Source organism: Apteryx rowi, unplaced genomic scaffold (genome assembly GCF_003343035.1).
Source record: "Apteryx rowi isolate R43461 unplaced genomic scaffold, aptRow1 scaffold_47, whole genome shotgun sequence".
Classification (NCBI taxonomy): domain Eukaryota; kingdom Metazoa; phylum Chordata; class Aves; order Apterygiformes; family Apterygidae; genus Apteryx; species Apteryx rowi.
This window is the reverse complement of record NW_020450727.1, coordinates 1,949,130-1,969,741: the sequence shown is the minus strand read 5'-3', so window position 1 is coordinate 1,969,741 and position 20,612 is coordinate 1,949,130. Positions and strand designations below refer to the sequence as shown.

The 20,612-nt window shown below is 60.7% G+C and overlaps 1 protein-coding gene and 1 non-coding gene across 2 annotated transcripts; both read left to right on the top strand.

Moving 5' to 3' along the window:
- Positions 1–19,430, top strand: WNT10A (Wnt family member 10A). Its single transcript, XM_026077952.1, has 4 exons — positions 1–8; positions 160–422; positions 10,562–10,938; positions 18,963–19,430. The coding sequence occupies exons 1-4, from the start codon at positions 1–3 to the stop codon at positions 19,428–19,430; spliced, it is 1,116 nt and encodes a 371-aa protein (XP_025933737.1).
- Positions 14,394–14,466, top strand: TRNAV-GAC. The gene has a single exon. It is a non-coding gene; the product is annotated as a tRNA-Val (tRNA).
- Positions 19,431–20,612: the final 1,182 nt, after the last annotated feature.

The window sequence follows — 20,612 nt, the reverse complement described above, 5'->3', positions numbered from 1 at the left end:
ATGCCCTGGTGTGTCATCCTTGCAGGCAGTGGGCACAGTGTGGGGAAAAGGGTGTCTCCCCTCCCATGTCCTCCCCAAGCTCTTCCTCCTCCCTGAAAGGGAAGCAAATGATCAGCACTTTGCTTSCTCTGAGCTCACAGGCTTCCCTTTCCCTCCAAGCTCCTGCTCCAATGAAATCCTGGGCCTGAAGCTGCCATCAGAGCCGGTGCTGAATGCCAACACAGTGTGCCTGACCCTGCCGGGGCTGACCCGGCGGCAGCTGGAGGTGTGTGTGCGCCACCCTGACGTGACAGCCTCGGCCATCCAGGGCATCCAGATTGCCATCCACGAGTGCCAGCACCAGTTCAGGGACCAGCGCTGGAACTGCTCCAGCCTCGAGACCAAGAACAAGATCCCCTACGAGAGCATCATCTTCAGCAGAGGTAAGGGCCAGTCAGCCTCCTTTCTCTTCCTTCGCCCAGCTGCCGTTCTCTGGAGCCCATACAGGCTCCTCTTGGGCCCTGAACTGGTGCCCACAGCTCTTCTTTGGCTTATAGGACCAGGCCAGGTTTTCAGCAACCCCCTGGGTGAAGGCAGACAGTGAGCCAGAGCYTGAGAGACCTTTGGGTCTGCCAGACCAAGCAGCTCATCTGCAGCAGTGTGCTGGAGCACAGCTGGCCTCTTCACCATGTGCCTTTGYACCTACTCTTGCTCTTGTCCTGAGCTGTTCCTCCATGCCTGGCCCCAGCTGTGCCCCAGGCTGCTTCCAGACCTTGCTGCTTTCCAGGATCTTCCCCCATCCTGAGTAGATCAGTGTTCAGAGCAGTGTCATGGGGAGACTTAGGAGAGGATGTGTAGCACAGCTGTAGAGTCTGAAGGCAGGTGCCGTGCTCTTGGGATTTGGTTTGTTGGACGCTGTGAGCTTCTTGGCTCATTCACATCTTGTGCCTATGGGGATGGCATTTCAGCGCATCATGGTGATGAGGCACCCACCTGGCTAGYGGGACATAGCTCTGCGAGCCCATCACCGTGGTGTCCTGCCCTTATGTTGGGTCCCCAGTGCAGAGATCTGAGGCTGTCTGTTTTGTGAGACCTGGGACCCTGGAGCATGGTGGCATGGTGACCTGGGGGGGGCACAGAGATGGGCTGTGCTGGGGGCTCACCTGCCTGCAGATCCCACAGCCAGCACGACTGGAAGAGGTCTCCTGCCCAGTGCTTCACCCCAACTGCTTCCATAGTTTGCCAAGCCCAGGTGCCAGGTTCTCCTCATCTTCCTTGCAGGCATGGTTAGCTCTGGGCATGTCAGAGCCTCCCTATAGACCTCATGTTGATGCTCTTTCCCTCAGCAGTAGACTCTGTGGGTGCAGAGGGTCTGCCCTGCACGGGGTAGGTCAGGGTCCTGCAGAGGTTGTAACCCAATGGACCTTCTACAGGACCTGGTCCTACTTGTAGGTCTTCTCATCTAAAAGTACCCTGCACGAAGCCTGGGTCTTGGCACAGATTGAATCACCCATGTGCCCCAGGCCATGGGCAGGAGASGCCAAGGTGGTGCCAGTGCCAGCCTGACAGGGTGCTGAGGGCAGGCAAGGTGCCCTGCAAACAGTTTGTTCTTCCAGCTTCTGAGGAAGGAGAAAACTCCCAAAGACCCCTCTCATCTGCCCCCTCAGGGAGGTAAGCTAGCCAGGCGCCCAGAGAAGAGATGCCTCTGTCATCCCTTCCCCAAACTTCCCACTGCACCCTTCAGCCTCTTATCTCCCTGCTGCAGAGGGTTCCTGGGGAGTCAGATCTCAAGATCTTCATTTTGGCAGCTTGAGGCTTAAATGCCTTTGAGGGGGATGCACTGGCATGAGCCCCCAGACAGCTGTGGCAGACGGGGCTGGTAGGGAGATGGCTGGGGAGGGGAGCACAGCTTTGGTGCTTGTAGGTCCTGTGTCCAGGACAGATGAGCCATACTTTTCTGGAAGGGCTGTTTCCTTGGAGCAGATGCAGTGCGAGGGCTGCAGGCCTCTCTGCGGAACAGCTGTGTCCCCCTTGACGTGGAGCCCATCAGCATGCTGGTGCCTTGAGAAGGGCAGCATCTCTTCCCTCCGCGAGCTGCATGGAGGTTAGGGCCTGGCAGGGAGGGTGGGGACTGTCAGCCCTGATAAGCATCGTGGTATTTCCGGGTCCTCTTAGGAATGTGGTTCACTTCTAGCCTCCTCAGGCATCAGGAGACACGAGCTCACTGGCTCACGCCACTAACACACCCAGGCTAGCTGTCCTCCTCCCTTTGACAGAGTGGGTCCCATCAGGCTGTTAGAGAAGCTTGGTCAGCAGCATGGCAGTGCAGCGAGTGGTGGGGAAGCCAGCGGCTGGGTAGCAGGTACCCACACGGGCTGCAGCGCCAGGACACAGCAGAGCGCAGGGCTCGGCAGGCTACGGGGCTCTGGCTTCCCCATAGCACTGTGCAGCACAGCCCCTGCTCCATCACCAAGGCCAGGGAGGCTCCCCCAGTGCATAATGATGGGTGAAAAAGCTGGTGGAGCCTTGCCCAACATGTGTGAAGCAATTGCTCCATCCACAGGGGCAAGGGGATCCCTCCATCTCTTGGCACGACTGAAGATCAGGGTGTTTACTAAAGGCAGCTTTYGGGATGTTGGTGGCATCTCCATGGGAGCCTCTGCAGTGACCCCTGGTTCCAGCTCTTTGAAATGATCTGCTGGTTTGGAGAGAAGGAATTGGATGAGGGATGACTGGAAATGGTAATGAGAGGAAAGGAAAAACTTGCAGGCAAGGAAGGGGCTGCTGATGCCCACAGTGCTGCAGGGCAAGGTAGCTGGGCAGAGGACAGAAGGGTGCAAAGCCCAACACTTGTGTGGTGCCTGCAGAGAGGGCAGGGAAATGCCAGGGGCTCCCACTGCTTCCTCCTTGCTGTGCTCCAGCACTGACTTTCTGCATCTCTCTCTGAGCCCACCAGGTCTGGCTGTGGCTGGTGACGAGGGGCTGTATCCAACCCACCTGCCCTTGTGGCTCTCTTGTCTCCCAGGTGCCACTGCAGCCCTTCCCAGCTGTCAGGGCTGTGACGGACGGGTGCAGGACCCCCTGCCTTCCTGGACTGTGTGTCCGGGCCTCATGGTTTGTGTGGCGGCAGGGAGGAGTTGGGCTGGTGTGCCTTGGGGCAGCCCCATACGCCGGCTCCCGGGAAGCTTGTGGGCACGGCTCAGCCCAGGCATCCAGCACCAATGGTATCCCACCTCCTGGCCACACCTGGCCAGCTGTGCTGGAGTCCAGGGCCCAGCACTGGGCATGGATGGAGATAGGGATGGAGAAGCAGAGCAGATGGGCACCTCACAGCCTTCCTCTTTTAGGGGCAGAGGGTGCAGGATGAGTCCCAAGCACTCAGGCCATCTTGCGCAGTTGCTCAGAGCTGTTTTGGCACAGAGCAGGCCCCAAGGCTGGTGTCCTGGCTCATTCCCAGCCCTTCCATGCCCTTCAGTAAGGGAGCCGGCGCTGTGAGCGCCGCCTTGCAGCTGTTACGGACACAGACAAACAGACCAGCCATTAGAGCAGGGATGCTGGGCATATCTCCCGAGCCCTGGAGCCGGGAGGAGAGGGAAGCAGGGGAAGCAAGGGGTGCAGGCTGCAGGCATTAATGCATCTGACTGTGGGGGACCAGGTCTCTGCTCCGCACCCTGCACCATCCTCCCCATGCTTGGGAACGCAACGTGCTCGCAGGATCATTGTTTGTAACCCGAAGTGACAGACGCCTTTAATCTTTCATTCCTTTTCCCACTTCTTCTGCCATCAGTTCAGCCGTGCGTGAATCTCACTTTAAATTATTTGTAGCTGGCTTCTCCCTCCCGCTTCGCTCTGCTCCCGTCCTCCTGCATCTTGCACATCTTCCCCAGCACAGGCGGTGAGCTCTCCCGTGTGCCCAGCTCCACCGGCCACCCGCCCCGGCTCTGCCCAGCAACCAAACGCACGGCAGAGCCTGCGGGGACCCAGCCACAGGAACTAATTGAACCTGAGAGGCAGAGCAAATGACAGTGGCGAATGAGTCCCCATCTCCCAGTCCCACTGAGCTGGTCCCAGTAAATTTGACTGCAAGTCCTGGGTAGCTGGAAAGGAGCTATGAGGCTTCAAATCAGACAGGGGTGGGAATCTGGGGGGGGCTTTGGGGAAGAGCAATTGGGGGGAAAGGGATTCTGATAGCACCCTGGACGCAGTGCAGACTTCCTGGATGTGGCAGGACGATGCAGCTGTCTCTGGGGTAGGGCACAGCAGCTGCAAGGCAGAGGTGCTCAACAGGTGAGCGGTGGGAGAGCAGAGACGCAGCCCAGGGACTTAGCGCCCCTGCTCTCACAAGCAGAGCCCCTCTTCTTGTGACACCCCCGTGGGCAGGGCTGTGGGTTTTGGAGCTTCAGTCTTTTGATGTTGCACCTGTGGGAGTGTGGGGTGTCCCTTGTACCCCTCGCTGAGCCTCCAGCACCATCTGCACCCCGTGTCCTCCTTGGCACTTGTTGCCTCCATGTGCATCCAGGCTCAGCTCTGCCATTGCAAATCCTCCTCACAGCCTTCCCGGCTCCTTGGCCAGCTGCCTCTGTCCTTGTCACCCTTCCTCCCATTCCTTGAGACTGTCACTCCCCTGCTGACACCCTCTGATCTTGTCCCTGGTCCCCTCCATCCCTGYAGTCCCTCTCGCTCCCTCCACATAGTGGCCTGGCCAGCAGAAATGTCATCTCCTTGACCACGGGGCCAGTGTGCAAGGATGAAGTGGAGAGATGGATGCAGGTTGCTGCATCTGCACGAGTAACTGAGACTGTGCCCTTTCTCTGGCTCTGAGTGCAAGTAGCATGGTTGCATCTACATAACTAAACTCCTCCCCACCACAAAGAAGGTGGCTGCATCCAAACTGCCTGTTGGGAGCAGCCCCTGGTATGTGCCCCCCCTGCCTCCAGCCTCCTGGGGCTGCTGGGCACCATGGGTTTGGCTGGGCTGAACTGTGTCAGGAGTGTGCCAACAACAAAATTGTGGATGGCMGTGGGTCACTGAGCCCTTGTCATGGCCCTGCTTGTGCATCTAGTGCAAACACGCTCCCTGAGCTGGGTGCAATGCCAGCAGGGCCAGGACTGTCCAACTGCCAGACAGAGGCTGCTGGAGATGTGGCCGAGGGATGCAGCAGGTCCCTCTGCCTGGAGCATTACCCCTTGCTCATCCCAACCCTGTCCCCATCTCTTATGGAGCTGTGAAAGAAATGGGATCTTGGCTGAGTGGCTGGGCTGCCTTGGAGGTCCCTGAGGCTGAGGGGCTGGAGGGGATGTGACTCTGGTGTGCAGGATCCCCCTAGCTGTTTAGAAGCCTTTGGCGGGATGGGTGAGGTTTGCAGGCTCTGCTTCTTCCTTAGAAGGGCTCCCTGGGGCAAGGGGGCCCATGGGGTCATAGCTAAACCTTGATTTCTTACAGCAAGAAGGGGGGAACTCCCTGAAGTGCTGGGAAAAGCCAGGTCCTGGGGCTCAGCCAGCTGTGAGCCAAAAGTTGGGGCAGGTTTTGCTGTGTATGAGTGAGGCAGGTGTTACGGCTACCCAGAGAGATGCTGCCGAGCTCAGGACCCTGGTGCCTGGCTCTGCAGTGCCCCAGCCAAGCCCTGGTGCCCGCAGACTGCCGTGCCTGGCCCTGTGCAGCTGCAGCTGGGCTCCTGGCAGGCTTTTCAGCATCTCCAGGCAAACTGCAGGCTTAGCTCACCTGGCCCCAAAGCACAGGCAGGTGCTGTGGAGGAGCCCGCCAGATGCTCAGCTCCATCCCCATGGGTGCCCGCATCTCCTGGACTTTCCCCCAGTGGATGGGCACAAGTGGGGCCCCAGGGATAAGGCAACATGTGGAGATGCAGGGGTGAGACAGGCTCCCTGAAGCCCACAATGCGGCTCAGGCTCCAGCTCGGAGCGCTGTGGGCGGATGTGGAGCCACGTGCTTGGAGCAAGGGCTCCAGGCTGTCCCCAGCACACTCGGGAGGCGCAGGGAGGCAAGTCGCGATCTGCAGAGAGCCGTTTAGTGCCTGGCGCGGGGCCAGATCCTGGCAGGTTCACCTGCAGTTTAATTAGGGAGAGGGGAGGGAGGGAGCAGGCCAGGGGAGAGGGAGCGTGTTGGGACTGGCTGGCTGTGCAGGCGGTGCRGGAGGCAGTGGGAGAAGCGCTCCTCCACCTCACCAGCCAGCAGGGCTGGGGTGCGGGGCTGTGGCGTGCCCACATGCCGGGTCCTGGACTCGCTGGCAGCAATCCCCAGAGTCATGGGGGCACTGCCGGGCAGAGGGTGGCTGAGCATCCCAAGGGTGCCCCAGGGCACCCCCGTGCCAGGGTCCGAGAAGGGGCAAGGCCTGTCCTGATCAGGCCCTTAATGCCACTCCGGCAACACGTTGGCAGATGCAGGGAGGGCTGCAGGCAGCGGCGCTCCCTGGGTGCGAAGGTGAACTGTGCGAGGAAGCTCATGGCTGGGACAGCTGGAAAGCGACCGCGGTCCAGGTGGCCATGGCTGGGAAGGACATGTGTCCAGGCAATCGCTTCCCTCCCAGTGGGCAGGAGGTCTGATTTGCTCCTAGGATTTGCTTTACTGTGTGGAGGTGTGCAGCTCTTGCTGCTCCGGCAAAGCTGGGAGCCCCCACCAGCACCTGAGCCAGGTCCGCTACCTTGGGCCCGCTGCAATGTCCCCGGGAGAAGCAGGGCCAGCTAGATCCTGGGGTCCTGCTAAATGGCCCCCCCATCTCCTAATTGGGTGGATGCCTGGAGGGCAGTAGGTGCCTTGACAGGAGACGTTTTCCTTTGCTAAGAAAGCTGCTTTGGGATCAGACCTGGGGCCAAGATTTCAGACCCAGCCTCCTTGTCTGAGGGCCATAAAGGTCTTTGGGTGGGTGTCTGGTGCAGTCTTCAGTATATGGCAAGCTGGACCCAGGCTGTGGTGTTGGGGATGGTGTCCTCCTTTCCCTCTTCCCAGCAGGATGCATTGCTTCCCACAATCCTCCTCCTCTCATATCCTATGTCTGCAACATCCTCTGTGGTCTCTGGAGGGATCCAGTGACTCAAATGTCACTGCTGAGGTCTTAGGTGGCTAAGGTGAGCAGACAGCCTCCCTCCAAAGGGCTCGCTCCAGCCGGTCACTGGGGCCGTCCGATGCACGCCACGCTCTGCCATGGTTCCTGGAGGTTCCCACCCTGCCGAGACCATGAGGCCAGCAGTTGTCATCTGCAGCCATGTTGCTCACTCCGTCACTGTAGTCCTCTGGGCTCTGGCATGGCCTGGGTAGAGCAGGGAATGTAAACTGAACCTCGAAGCAGCAACATGCCGGCATTGCTGCTGCGGCCCCGTGGGGCGGCTGTGCTCGTGGGAGCCCAGTGCTACCCTGGCCCCATCCTCCCGATGATTGCTCGCAGCTCTCTGTGGAAGCATGGCGGGGCAGGAGGGAAGAAGGCAGGGAGGTGTGGTGAGGCCAGGCAGAGAGGTACCATCCCCAAGCAGGGCCACGTCAATCCAGGAGGTGATGCTCAACAGGATCCGTGCCGGGAAATGACCACATGGAGTTGGGAACAAGACTCCCAGAGCTGGGAGAGGTCAAGTCCTGGGGGACCAGACCATCCTCTGCCTGCCGTGTAGGGGATGGCAGCTCCAGGGACAAGGACCCGTGCCGTGTCCTTGTTCCTGGATGGCTGGAGAGCAGCAGAGGAAGGAGTGCTGGGGCCTGACCCCAAGAGTTTCCCAGCTGTGGAGGGCCCCAAGCGAAGCCGGCCTCTTTACCTGTAAGGAGACGGGTTTGCAAGACAGAGTGGGTGGGGTGGAGCTTCTGTCTGGGCTCCAGAAGGGATTTTAAGGAGATGCAGCTTGGGAAAATATTAATTAGGCTGGGGAAATGTGTGAGAAAGAGGCTAAGGCAAAGGCAGGGCTGGAGAGGAGAGCGTCGCCAGGTGGAGGGTTTGCTCCTGCCGTCCCCGGGCACCGGCCGTGCAAATAGCCTGGGCACGCAGCTGGGGAGCTGGCCTGGGAGGTGCCGAGCAGGGCTGGTGTGAGCGGGGCAGCATGAGCGGCGTCGGCCCTCCCAAGGGTGGCAGGCCGGGGACCTCGGGGGCCCCACTGGCCTGGGGAGGCCGTAAGCTGCCTACACAGCGTGCTGCTGCAGGAGGCAAAGAGTTGCGCTGGGAGGCGTGCAGAGGTGTCAGGGTGTGACGTGTTCCTGCCTTCGTGCAGGGCCGTGCTCGGGTCTGGCCCCGGGCTGGTGAGGGGTTGGAGCTGGAGCAGCCCCAGAGAGCAGGAATAGCCCAGGAGAGCTGATGGGGCAGCTGGGAAAATTGGGGATGCCGGGGACTCCCTGTGCTCCTTCTCCATCCTGCAGCACTTGCCGGGGGCTGAAGTTCCCTGAGTTTGGACTGGGGCGAGTGTCATGCCACAGCTGCTTCCCGAGTGGCGATGTGGGTGTGCTGCCGGCGCTGCATCCCAGTGCCTTGCCAGGGGAGGCTGCGCGGTGTGCGCGTGAGCAGCCCCATTACCTGGCTGGTGAAAAATGTTGTTCAACTTGTGCATGGAAGGAGACAGGCTCAGAGCAAGCTCGTCTGACACCGAGGGGAAGCTGGGAGAGGCTCCCGGTTGCTTTTAAGCAGCACCTCGTTAATTTTTTAAATGCACTAGTGTCAAATTAACACACAAAAGAGCAGCATGACTTTAAATGCAGGTTCCCGAGATGCGTTTCATTTTCCTTTAATAAGATCATACCATTTGCTCAGCAGGCGGCAGTGAACCATTGAGGAGACATGCGTGTTCGCGAGCGCTGCTAATGACAAGCGAACACGCCGGGGAGCATTTGCGCGGCGCTGGCAGAGGGCTCCGAGCGAGCGCTTTCACCTCCTGTGACTCGTGGCGCAGGCTGGGGTGGGTGTGTTGGGGCGCTACCCAAGCCCCCCGTTTGCCAGCAGGGAGCTCAGCCTGTTGCAGGGCCCCAGCGCTGGGGAAAACGCCCCAAACCTCTGATCCGTTCGGCTGCAGCAAAGTGAAGGCTGATCAAGCAGCTCTTGGCCAAAGGAGGGTGGGAGACTTGCACATTTGATCTATTTATTTATTCACGTGTGAAGCCGTGGCAGCAAAGCTGGCCCTCCCTCCTTCCCCTGCACGTGCTGGGGCTGTTCGCTGAGTACCGAAGCGAAGCGCACTGCGGGTTTCCTGCTTGGCCCAACAACAGCAGGAAGAAAAATATTAGTTTGCGTTCAAGAAAAAGAAGGTTCCCAGGTAGGGGAGGCTCCTTCCCTGCCCTGGCCGTGCTGGCAGCAGCGCTGGAGGCCCCGGGCAGCCCCTGCTTGCAGCCGGCAGCAGGGTTGGCAGCGTCCTGCAGTGCCCGGCGCGGCCCTGGCCCCACTGCGGGGAGCCGTCCCTGTCCCCTTCCAGCCCATCCGGCGCTAATGACACTGTTGCTAACGTCCTCGCTCCCCGGCATTTAACAACAACCAGCTGCCGGCCCTGGCAGCGTGCGGTGCGGTTGCGCCACGCTCTAACTAAGCGGGGATGCTCGATTTTTCCAGCTCGGTATCACATTTACAAGATGTTTTAGGGCCTTGCGACAGCCGGCGGGGCTCGGGGAGGGAGGGGGCCGCGCAGACGGATGGGGCCGGACAGGCGCTGCCGCATGACCCCTGTCATTACGTGGTCCTGCGCCCTGCAGCTAAGCAGAGCCGGTTGACAGGGTTTCCCACCGGAGGCGGTGGAGGGGGGACGGACGCATGCTGCGTGGATGCAGCCTGGCAGCTCCGGCTCCCGGTGCCGGGATGGCAGGTTGGCTGGGGTCCCCAAGGCCTGGTGCTGTGCTGCGGGGGGACCTGGGCGGGTGGGGAGCAAGGCATCCCCTGGCCGGGCGGCAGCAGGGGCAGAAATCCTGCCCAGCACGGTCCTTCCCGTGGTGTGACCCAGGCAGATGTTCACCCCAGCAGATTGCAGTGCTTCAAGTCCAACTGCCCTGCTGGGGAAGCCTTCTGCATGACCCCCCCATGCTTCCCGGTGCTGAAGAGGGCTCAGGAATGGGACATTTCTCAGCAGAACTGTTCCTCAGCCAATGATTTTTTTAATATAGTGGGAAACTCTGAGTGGGGAGGAGGGGGCAGGAGATGTTTCCCTCCCCGTCAGACCCGCGAGACTCCTGCTGGGGGCCTGAGCTCTGCCCTGGTGCTGTCTCCGCAGCTGGGTGTGAGTGCAGCGTGGGGCTGGGAGCAGCGAGAGCCCTGCCCGGGGCCAGGCTGGGGGTCCCAGATGCAGCCARTGCAGGGCAGAGTCAGCAGAGCTGGGATTCAGGCAAATCCAGAGCAGCAAAGTGCCCCGGGGAGAAGGGGGCCGGGGGCAGGAGGTGGTGCAGGGCACCACCGTATGAGGATTTGCTCGCGGTCCAGCACAAGCTGGTGCAGCAGGACCAGGCAGGGCACAAGCGGGGCCTCAGGCTCTCATCCTGACCAGAGCCTCCCTGCACCTAGCGCAGTGCTGGGGCTGACTGGCCAGCAAGCACCAGGGGCCRAAACCCAGCCGCTGCATGCGGGTGGCCATGTTCCCGCCGCCCCACCYGATCCCTGCTCTCTCCTTCCTCGCAGGCTTCCGGGAGAGCGCCTTTGCCTATGCCATTGCCGCTGCTGGCGTGGTGCACGCTGTCTCCAATGCCTGCGCCCTCGGCAAGCTGCAGGCCTGCAGCTGCGACCAGAAGCGCCGGGGTGATGAGGAGGCTTTTCGCCGCAAGCTGCATCGTCTCCAGCTGGAGGCCATGAACCGAGGCAAAGGCATGGTGCACGGGGTGCATATGGAGCACATGCCGGCCGAGACCCCCGGCCTCCAGGACTCCTGGGAATGGGGAGGGTGCAGCCCCGATGTGGACTATGGGGAGAAGTTTTCCAAGGACTTCCTCGATTCCCGGGAAACCTACAGGGACATCCACTCGCGCATGAGGCTGCACAACAACCGTGTGGGCCGGCAGGTAAGCGGCGCGGGGCGCTGGGCAGGGTTGCGCAGGGCGATCGTGTCATGGACAGTGTCCCTGCGCCTGGGRCGCACACAGGATGTCTGTGAGGGGCTTCTGCTGAGACATTCATTGCTGTTTTTTTCTCTGTTCCCCTTTGCAAAATTCTGCAAAGCTTGTGTTTCTAGGGGAGGGAAAAATCCATTTTCTCCCCTATCTTCCCAACTCAAATTGTGCCTTCTCTTTCCTTCTATACCAAAACAGGGATCATAGGGAAATATGTAAAAGTGACCATGTCCCCTGTTCCCTGCTGATGGGAACACAGCGTCAGAGCAAGGCGGTGGAGCTTGCTGCAGAGAGCCTGACCATGGCCAGGGTCGCATTTGGGTGGCCCATGTTGGCTGTGACAATCCAAGGGTGCAAGGCTACATTTGCCCCAGGCCTGAGACATCCCCTCTCCCCAGTTTTGCAGCTGGGCAGCTCACCTGACTGTGTTGCAGCTGGCAGTACGGGGATGTCACTGCAGTAAATCCAGCCTTGGCCATTCAGGGGACAGCCGGCACCTCGGGACCCAGGGACTGTGTCTCCTCTGGATGAACTCTGTGTCGGGCAGGCTGTAGCGGGAGGGTGCTGGAGCACAGCTGCAGGCTTTGTGGACAGGGAGGAGACAGTCTCTGGTGCCGYGTGAGAGGGAAGGGTGCTGAAATGCTCTGGTCTCTGCGAGGGGGCACAGTGTGGGCTCCCAGCACCCGGCTGCAGCCCTGCCTCCGGAGAGGGAGCGAGGTGGTGCCACGGGAGCTGCTGCCCTGTGTGAGCAGGGCTGGGCTGGATGGGGTGGGCTGGGCTGAGCTGGGCACCTGTGCCGGTTCAGCCGTGTGGCATCCCCTCGAGAGCAGAGGCGAAGGCTGCCAGCCTCATCCCCCAGGCCCACGAGGTGGGGGGCTGGAGCCCGCCCAGCCGAGGGGAGCATCCTCCCCTCCATCCTTATGGTGTCGTGTCTCGTTAAAGGTGCTAATTAGGAGCTTTCTGCTTGGAAACCGATGTTTAAAAGCAGCCTGACATTGGAGATGACAAGCGTGCAGGCAGGACAGCTGCATTTCCCTACCCAGCTCTGCCAGAGCAGGTGCTAGGGAGACCTGCACCACTGCTGGGTGCAGGGGAGACCCTGTCACATGGATCCAATGTGACATTTGTCCCCAAGATCCCTGCCACACACTGCCAGGACAGCACAGGGAGGTGTGAGGTGGCTATGCATGGTCTGTGGGCTGTCCACACAACAGAGGGGTGGCAAGGCAGACCCCCAAGCTCAGGCAGTTTTTGCTGACAGCCCAAAACCAGACACACATCTGGTTTGCTCATTGCCCCCTTCCCATTACCTCTGCGTCATAAGATGGGGGCAAAGTGAAGGCACAGCCTTCCTTGGAAGTGCTGGCCATTTCCCAGCAGAGAGAGGTGCTGGGCTCAAAGCAGAGCAGTTCCCCAAGTACCAGCCCCTTGCGGGACCCCAGCGGGGCTCCCAACCCGGCAGCGCTGGGTGCCGCGCGGTGCCCCAGATCGCGCCACCTGGCTGCCCTTGTTCAGGCTGGGCGCAGCCCTGTTTCTCCAGGAACATTTCCCTGCGGAGACGGGGCTGCCGCAAGCTCAGACTCAGTTGCTTTTGTAAGGTACATTTGACTCATTAATCCCGGTCTCCCGACAGCAGCAGCCAGGAGTTTTGCTGCTACAGAGCTGCGCTTCCTCCTGAGACAGCCGCTGGTGCTCACAGCACATCGCTGCTTGTAGCCAGTGCAGAGCCTGCATTGCCAAAGTCCAGTTTCCCCAGTGCAGGGCATCCACCCCAGCGTTGCTGCTTGCTGCCTGCAAGCAGAAGGGAGCTACGCTCGACCCAGGGCTTGCTCCTCCTTGCCTTGCCATGCCRACCACCCCAGCCTTTGAGGTGCTGATACACACAAACCCTTTGGGTTGCTTGGTGTTTCCTATTTAAAACCCTGCTTTCAGTTGTTCACAGTTTTGCCAGATTTTGACCTTTGGGGTGAGCATGTCACAGGCCGCACGAATAAGTAATTAAAGATCAGAATTACATAGGGAGTATTTCCCTGGGACGACTCAGGCAACTGGATGTGCCTCTTGGTCTGAGCATGCTTAAAACTGTGAGCTGGGGACACTGCAGAGCAGGGTATTGATGTGTGCCTTTCCCTCATGCTAGAGCTGTGCTTTACTGCCCCGAAAATCTGTTCCAGTTTGGCCAAGCTGTGAATGCCTGGGGAAACCCAAAGCTTTTTGCTTGTTTTGCTTTGTTTGTTTGCACATGGCTCAGCACTAGACAGCTAAATGCTGCCCAGGCTGCTCTGCCCCAAGCCATGAGAGACCCCCATCCCTCCTCTGGCTGCAGGGCTCGTCCTGGCTCCCCTCCAGCTCTGTGTGTCCTGAGCTGCCATGGGCTCTTGGCAGTGCTCGGAGATTTGGGACCTGTTTTTCCATCTCCCGAGGGAAAACAGACCCCTGCAGAAGGAGGGGATGGTGGGAGCCAGGTCTGTGCAGAGGGGAGATCACCATGCAGCTCCTTTGAGGTCCAGCAACAGCAAAAGTGCACCAGGTCTGCTTGTCCTCGAGTGCAGGAAGGAGGTGGCACGGGACTGGCAATGACATCAGCTCTTGGTGGCTTCAGAGGCAGGAGCTAGACTGAGGCAAGAAGCTTAAAGGGTGTAAGTGGAGGGAGAAGAGGACCAAAAGGATATCGCAGGGGCTTCCCCAGCCTCGGGCGGGGAAGCGTTGGCTGGACAGGGTGCCCAGCTCAGGGACCCTGTTGAAATGAGGGTGTGAGCCAGTCTGTGGGTCAGCTGCCTTCCCGACATTGCCTTTGCATGGGTTGTGATGGTCGTGAGCACCGTGCAGGGGAGCAGGGGTGGTGGCACAGTGCCTGGCCTGTGTCCTTTGGTGCCGGGGTTATTGCCAGGGGCCGAACCCAGCCTTGCACATTACCTGGGGATGGGTTCTCCCAGCCCGATCTCTTAGCCGCGCTGGGTGTCCCACATGCACCTAAGCACTCCTCACTCCTAGGACCTTCTTTCTGCAATAACAAGGAGCAATCTCCTGGGATTTCCCAGAGGGAACCTGTGAGGAGTGGCCATTCTGGATGCTGCTGCTCCATGGTGCTCTCCCCACGCGGGTCCCTTGGTCGGTGTGCGAGCCCTGAGGTTTGGACCCCTCCAGCAGAGCAGTGGTGCGGCCATGCGTGCTCTGCCCTGCCGCACACCTTCCCTTTCCATGCACCAGACTTAGTTGCAGTGCCCAGAGCTCTCCAGCATCTTGGTGAGATGGTGCTGAGCACCCTCTCCATGTTCCATGAATGTCCCAAGGGTGCTCTGTGTCCAGATAAGGCCAGTGCATGCCTGGCTCCCAGTTCAGACACTGCAGCACTAGAGGAGGTGACAACCACACAGGTGGCTGCTCAGAGAAACCATGTGATGTGGGTTTCTGTAGTGTAGTGGTTATCACGTTCGCCTGACACGCGGAAGGTCCCTGGTTCGAAACCAGGCAGAAACACACTGTCTTTCCCCTTTTAAATCACAGCACCCTGCCACAAACCTGGGAAGGGGGGATTGCATGCTGCAGGCTGCATGCGATGCAGAGCACTCTCTCGCCTGCCTCACTCTGATCTTCCCAGCCTCCTCCAGGCATGGGGCAAGTCAGATTTTCTCTTCTCTGCTGCCCACCCCAAATCCCCTCTGATGCCAGGCAGTGAGAGCAAGTCACAGCTCTGGGTAAGCAGAAGCAGGTTGCGAGACTTAAACCTCAGATGTCCAGCCCTGCCCCACACTGGCTGCTTGGGTGGCTGCTGCCTGCTCTGCCAGGGCAGCCAAAGGCTTGCGAGAGTGCRTGCAGGTGGAGAAGCGACAGCAAGGAGCCAAGCAAGCACAGGGATCCGCGGTGAGTCTGACTGCTCCTGGAGCGAGGACATGAGGTCTCAGCTCTTCCTTGTGACACAAATGACCCAAAGCTCCCCATGACTGGTGGGGCTGATCCAGTGAGTGAGGAAGGACAGCCCAGACAGGCGCTTTACAGGGACTTCCATCGCCAGAGCAGAGCTGGCTTCAGGTCTGAGCCTTTCATGTGTATTATAAGGAGCAGTTAGATGGTCGGACAGGACTTTCCCAATGTGGCTTTGCTCAGCCTGGCTACCCTAGCATCCATCCTGTGTGGTGCTGAGGGATGGCGATGAAGTGTGGCCCTGCAGAGAGCGGAGGATGCCTGTGGGGATGCCTGGAGCTGTCCCCCATCCGAGCCCCGCTCCGAACATGTAGCCAGTCTCCAGCTCTGCCGAATGCTTTCTGCAGGGACTCAAGGAGGGAGTTTGCCAGGCTGGTGGGGGTGAGACGCTGCAGTCCTGGGCAGGCTGGGGACAGCCAGCGCTGATAATGCCTGCAGGAGGCTTCAAAGCAGCCACTGCTGCACCAGGGTAGGATGCACCCCGCCAGGAGGGTGTCGCAGCACTCCAAGGTGCCCTCCCTGCCCTCCCCAGCCCCGTGGGGAGGAAGGGGCTCCACACAGGGGCTGATCCCTGGCGAGGAGCGGCAGGCTGGGATGGTGGCGAGTGTGCAGGAGGCTCTGCAGGTCCTCCTAACCTGCCAGATCAGAGCAGGAGAGGATGAAAGGGAGCCTGGAACTACCCATTACCCTCACAACAAAGGCCTCCGATAAAGCGCTTATGAGCGTGTCTGGGAGGAGCTGGGAATGTGTGAAAGAAAGCACCAGCGAGTCCGGGCATGTGCCGAAGCCGGTGTCTGTGAGATGGGGAAGGATGTGGCCAGGTAGGGGTGAGCGGAGGAGCAGCCCGGTCCTCCCTGCATCCTTGGTGCCCCCATGCCTGGCCTGCCCTGGGAGCCACGCTGGACTAGCAGTGGGGTCCCATGCTCCCTGCGCCAGCCGTGGGTCATGCCGTGCAGCAGTCTGGAGGCGCAAGCTCGGCTCTTTTGGTCCCTCTGCATAGGAGGAGGGAGAGCAAACTGTCTCTGGGCAGGGATGGGTGCTACGGTGCCAGGGCTTGGGATGCCCGTGGTGAAGGGTCGGCGCAGTCTGTGCCGGGTGATGGGGACAGCATCCACACACTACCCTCTCCGGCCCTAGCTGAGACCATCTGTAGCCCCATTTGAGCTGCTGGCTGCCTGCACTGGCTGCCACGCCATGGTACTCTCCATCCTGACGGGGATGATCCCAGCCGCAGCCCTCTGAGCAGTGCCACAGGGATCTTCCCTGCCGGTCCGGCAACCCTGGAGCAGGGAGGGGACGCGGGAAGTGATGGGATCCTGGTGCAAGTGTGTTCCCGTGGACTGCGGCAAACAGCCGGTGTTCCCTRCTGGCACACCCAGGGCATGGCAGAGAGGGCAGGCAGCTCATTACCTGCGAGGTGGAGGCTGTTCCCAGCAGGAGACAGGACTCTCAGCAGGATGAAAGCCAAACTCCAGCCCAGCCCAGACCTCTTCACCATGTGCCCCAAGCTCCAGGCGTGTTTTCCTGACCTGTCTTCATTAACATAACTGCTTAGCAACGACAAGATTTACTTAAAAACAAGAAAACAAGGAGGAAAAAAAATACCCATCCCTACCAAAACAAGGCACTCCTTGCACACTCATTCCCCCCAGGGAGGGGGCAAGAGCAGGCAGCATGCGTCAGGCGCTAAGCCGGGCAGCTGGGCACAGCTGGCATCATGAACCGAGATCTTGCGGGGGGCTGCGAGTGCCCCGGGGCTCCCCCGGAGCCCCAGTGGGTGCCTCTGGGTGGTATCAGCCTGCAAGAGCGTGGTTTGCTCTGCTCCAGCCCCAGCTTGGCTTAGCCCCACTCGGCAGCCGGAGGGTGCCATGGGAAGGGGATTTGCTGGAGCCCGTGCGAGTGCGTGGGCCCCAGGGCACGCGACCCAGCAGGGAATCCCTGTCCCTGCTCGCAGAGGCCAGAGCCAGGCAGGAAATTGTCTCCTAACCACCACAAAGCTGATGGCAAAGCGCTTCAAAGGGCCTGCTGCCTTAAATCTATCCACGCTCTGTAATTTGGGGCTAATTTCCCTTATTACGTTGTTACTGTCAGGCAAAGGGATGCTATGGAGGAGGACGAGGACAGGCCTGCTCTCTTTCTTGCTGCTCCCTGGGGCGGCTTGGAGGAGGCCATGTGTTGCCCAAGGCAGGGACCTCTGTCCCCACGCGGGGACAGAGCAGAAAGCAGCTCCCTCCTGGGCCATGCACAGATATGCAGCCGCTCTGTGTCCCTGGAGAGTGCTGTTCCCCTGGGCACAGCCAAAGCAGCATCCTTTGCAGGGACAGGGGAGCTGGGATACCGGCATGTGGGACCCACCTCGTCTGCCCTGCAGTGTGTGTGCACTGGGGCTCAGCACCTGCCAGCAGCATTGCTGCGGTCACTGACAGCCTGTAGCTTTAGCTGGGAGAAACTGGGTGGAGGGAAGGGGGTGAAATGTGTAGACCATATCATATTGCCCTAGYGCACGGGGACAGCAGCGTCTTGCATGCTTGGCTTGCTCATGGTGATGGGATGAGGCCTGGATGGAGAGAGCAGGGCCCCCTCTCCGCTCTGAGTGGTTTCAGGTACCTCTCCACACTGGGAGGGAAAGCCGTGGCCAACACTTCTCTGCCTGAGCCCAGGTGCACAGAGTCACACAAGCAAATGTCCACAAGCCGCACGCAGCCCGGCTCCCACTCCAACCATTCAGCACCTGCCCTGGCTGCCGGCACCCGGTCCTGCTGGTGTGCCATAGTCCCCTCCTCCTTGGCCTCCTTGGCACGGCTGCCTGCCCAAAGGTCCTTCTTGCCCGCGCACTGGCCATGTGCCCCTGTGCAAATGGCGCTCTCTGGCCAACACAAACCACAGCTGCGGCCAGCCCACGTGTGCTGCCCCTTGCAGAGGATGGACGTGTGGCAATGGCCTTGCTGCGGCCTCCCAAAACCACAAGTCCAGGCTGCGAGCATCTCTGGTCCCTGTTTGAAATTCAGCTCTCAGTGTGACGGCAGGAGACAGCTCTTCAGCCCCCTGGCACTGCACCCAGGGCTCACTCAGGAAAACAGGCAAGAGTCAAAAGCCAAGATGCTCCTGAGAGTCCTGGAGCTTGGGCTTTATGGGTGGCACCTGAGGTCTGCAGAGCTGCCAGCACCAGTCACTATTGGAAAACCCTAGAAGGTTTTTATTGGAAAATCGAGAAGGGGAAAAAGATCATCCCCCAGGTCACAGACCAGTGCACAGAGACCCTGCCACAGTGCTGGGCTGGGAACGGGCAGAGCTGGTGGGGGCCAGCGCAGGAGAGCAGGAGATGGGGCTGCTGAGGAAGGAAGAGGGGCTGGCTTGAAGGCAGCCACGTACATGCATGGAGAAGGTGGTGGTTTGGGACTTTCCTGGCCAGGAGAGGGTTTTGCAGAGGTGAGCTGTGCCACTTAGCCGATCAGGGCTGCAGAGAGCAGCTCACCCACAATCTCAGCTTCCCCTGAAGCCCAGCCAAGGCTGGGCTTGTAGCACAGGGCAGAGAGCGCTGAGGCCAGGGTCCCCAGCAGCAGGTCCTGGCTGGCAGATGCTTGGGAGACCTCTGTGCTGGTGCAGGAGGGCTGCTGGGAGCCCAGGTGCCCCAGGTGAGCTGGCAGAGATGTGGTCAAACTAACTTTTACCTGGGTTTCAGGGGCTGTGTTGGTGCTTCTGAGCCCAAGCAGGGTTGAAAACTGGGTCCCAGGCTCCTTGTGCCTGTTGCTGCTACAGGCAGGGCTGGGCAGCAATCGAATAGCTCACCTCTCCTTTAGGGGTCGGTCCCATGCTGGAGTAAAAATGCAATTTGGTACTGTCAGGATGAGTAGGAAGAGAAGCCTGGGGTCTCGGTCGCACTGGGCACAGCCGTAGGGTGCAGCCTTGCTGGCTTTGCAATTCTGGGGTCTGGGAGCTGCTCATGCCAGTCCACGGTGCTGACACACAGTGAAGCCACAGCAAGTGCTGGGCAGCTTCTCTGGCCCCCATGCACTGTTTCCCCCATGCTAACCCCTCATCTGCTCTCCCAGGTGGTGATGGACAACATGCGGAGGAAGTGCAAATGCCATGGCACCTCGGGGAGCTGCCAGCTGAAGACCTGCTGGCAGGTGACACCTGAGTTTCGCCTTGTGGGATCCCTGCTCAAGGACCGCTTCTATGGGGCAACCCTCATCCGGCCCCACAACCGCAACGCGGGGCAGCTGGAGCCAGGCCATGCTCGGCACCGCCGCCGGGCCAGCATCAGTGAGCTGGTCTACTTCGAGAAGTCACCTGACTTCTGCGAGCGGGAGCCGGCCCTGGACTCCTTGGGCACGCAAGGGCGCCTGTGCAACAAGACCAGCCCGGGCATGGACAACTGYGAGAGCCTGTGCTGCGGCCGCGGGCACAACATCCTGCGGCAGACCCGCAGCGAGCGCTGCAACTGCAAGTTCCACTGGTGCTGCTTCGTGGCGTGCGAGGAGTGCCGCATCACCGAGTGGGTCAGCGTCTGCAAGTAGCCCGGCAGGGACAGGCGCCCGCCCCAGGGTGCCCGGGACAAGCACGCCTGCCTGGGGCGGGAGGGAGACGGGGACCAGCGCTGGGAGGGAGATTGAGCCGCGGCACCCGCTTCCCTCCACGCCGGGCCAAGGCGAGCAGGAGAGGAGCTGCTCAGCACGAGGGCGGCCTGGCCCTCCAAAACCAGCACTTTGTCCTCACCCAGGGAGGGCAGGGCTGCCCACTGCCCGCCCAGCCTCGCACCAGAGCACCGGGGCTCCCGGCCGGGGGAGCGCACGGTCATGCTATACAGACCGCCGACACCAGCACCGCTCGGGGGGCGGAGGGTGGGCACGGGAGGGGGTGACTCACTGACACCCAGCGGGATGGGGCAGGGKGGGGTGGGGACCGCAAGGSRKGGGGAGCCSGGGGGGRGGGTGGGGGGGGACACTCTGGCACAGTGCACGGGCTCCTCCGACCTCGCGCAAGGCCGTGCTCCAAGCGGGATGGGAATGGAGGACAAGCATCCCATGGGACAGAGACGGGGCACAGCACTCCGTCCTGGAGCCCACCTCGGCCAGGGCACAGCTGGGTCCAGCTTGGGCTGCAGCACGGAGGATTTCCACAGGGGCTGGAGGGAAGGGTGCCCGGGGCCGTGCTGTGTATGCCTGTGTTATTGTATGGTAAGTTATTTCCTGATTGTGAATAAAAGTGGATTGGAGACAGCACGAGGTATTTCGGGGTGCAGCACCGTGCTCTTCTAGCTCGCCAGGTCCCTCCACTCCTGCAGGGTGCCCAAAGGATGGAGGGGGACCCCAGGTGCTGCCTACCCAGTTGTGAGACTTTCTCCCCAGTGATCTGCTGCCATCCCATAATAACAGCCCCAGGTGCTTTTCGCAGAGGGGCAGGAGGTGGGGACCCCTGGGGGCCTCCCACACCCTTGCAAGGTGGCTGGCTGAGAGGGTCCCTGCCCTGCCGGACACGTGCTGGACCTGATCCAGCTGGTGGAAATCCCAGCTTTTGGCCCTGGGCCCGTGGCCGTGCGCTCCTCGGGGGGACAGTCRGGCCAGAGAGCATGGAGAGGTGAAGGCAGCGAGGCCGGACCAGGCGGTGGGGACCCCCGGGCTGCAGCCTGCCCTCCGCGCCTGGTGCCCAGCGCCCAGCGGAGGGGAGGGCGCCCATGCCGCTGGCAGCCTGCGGGGGCC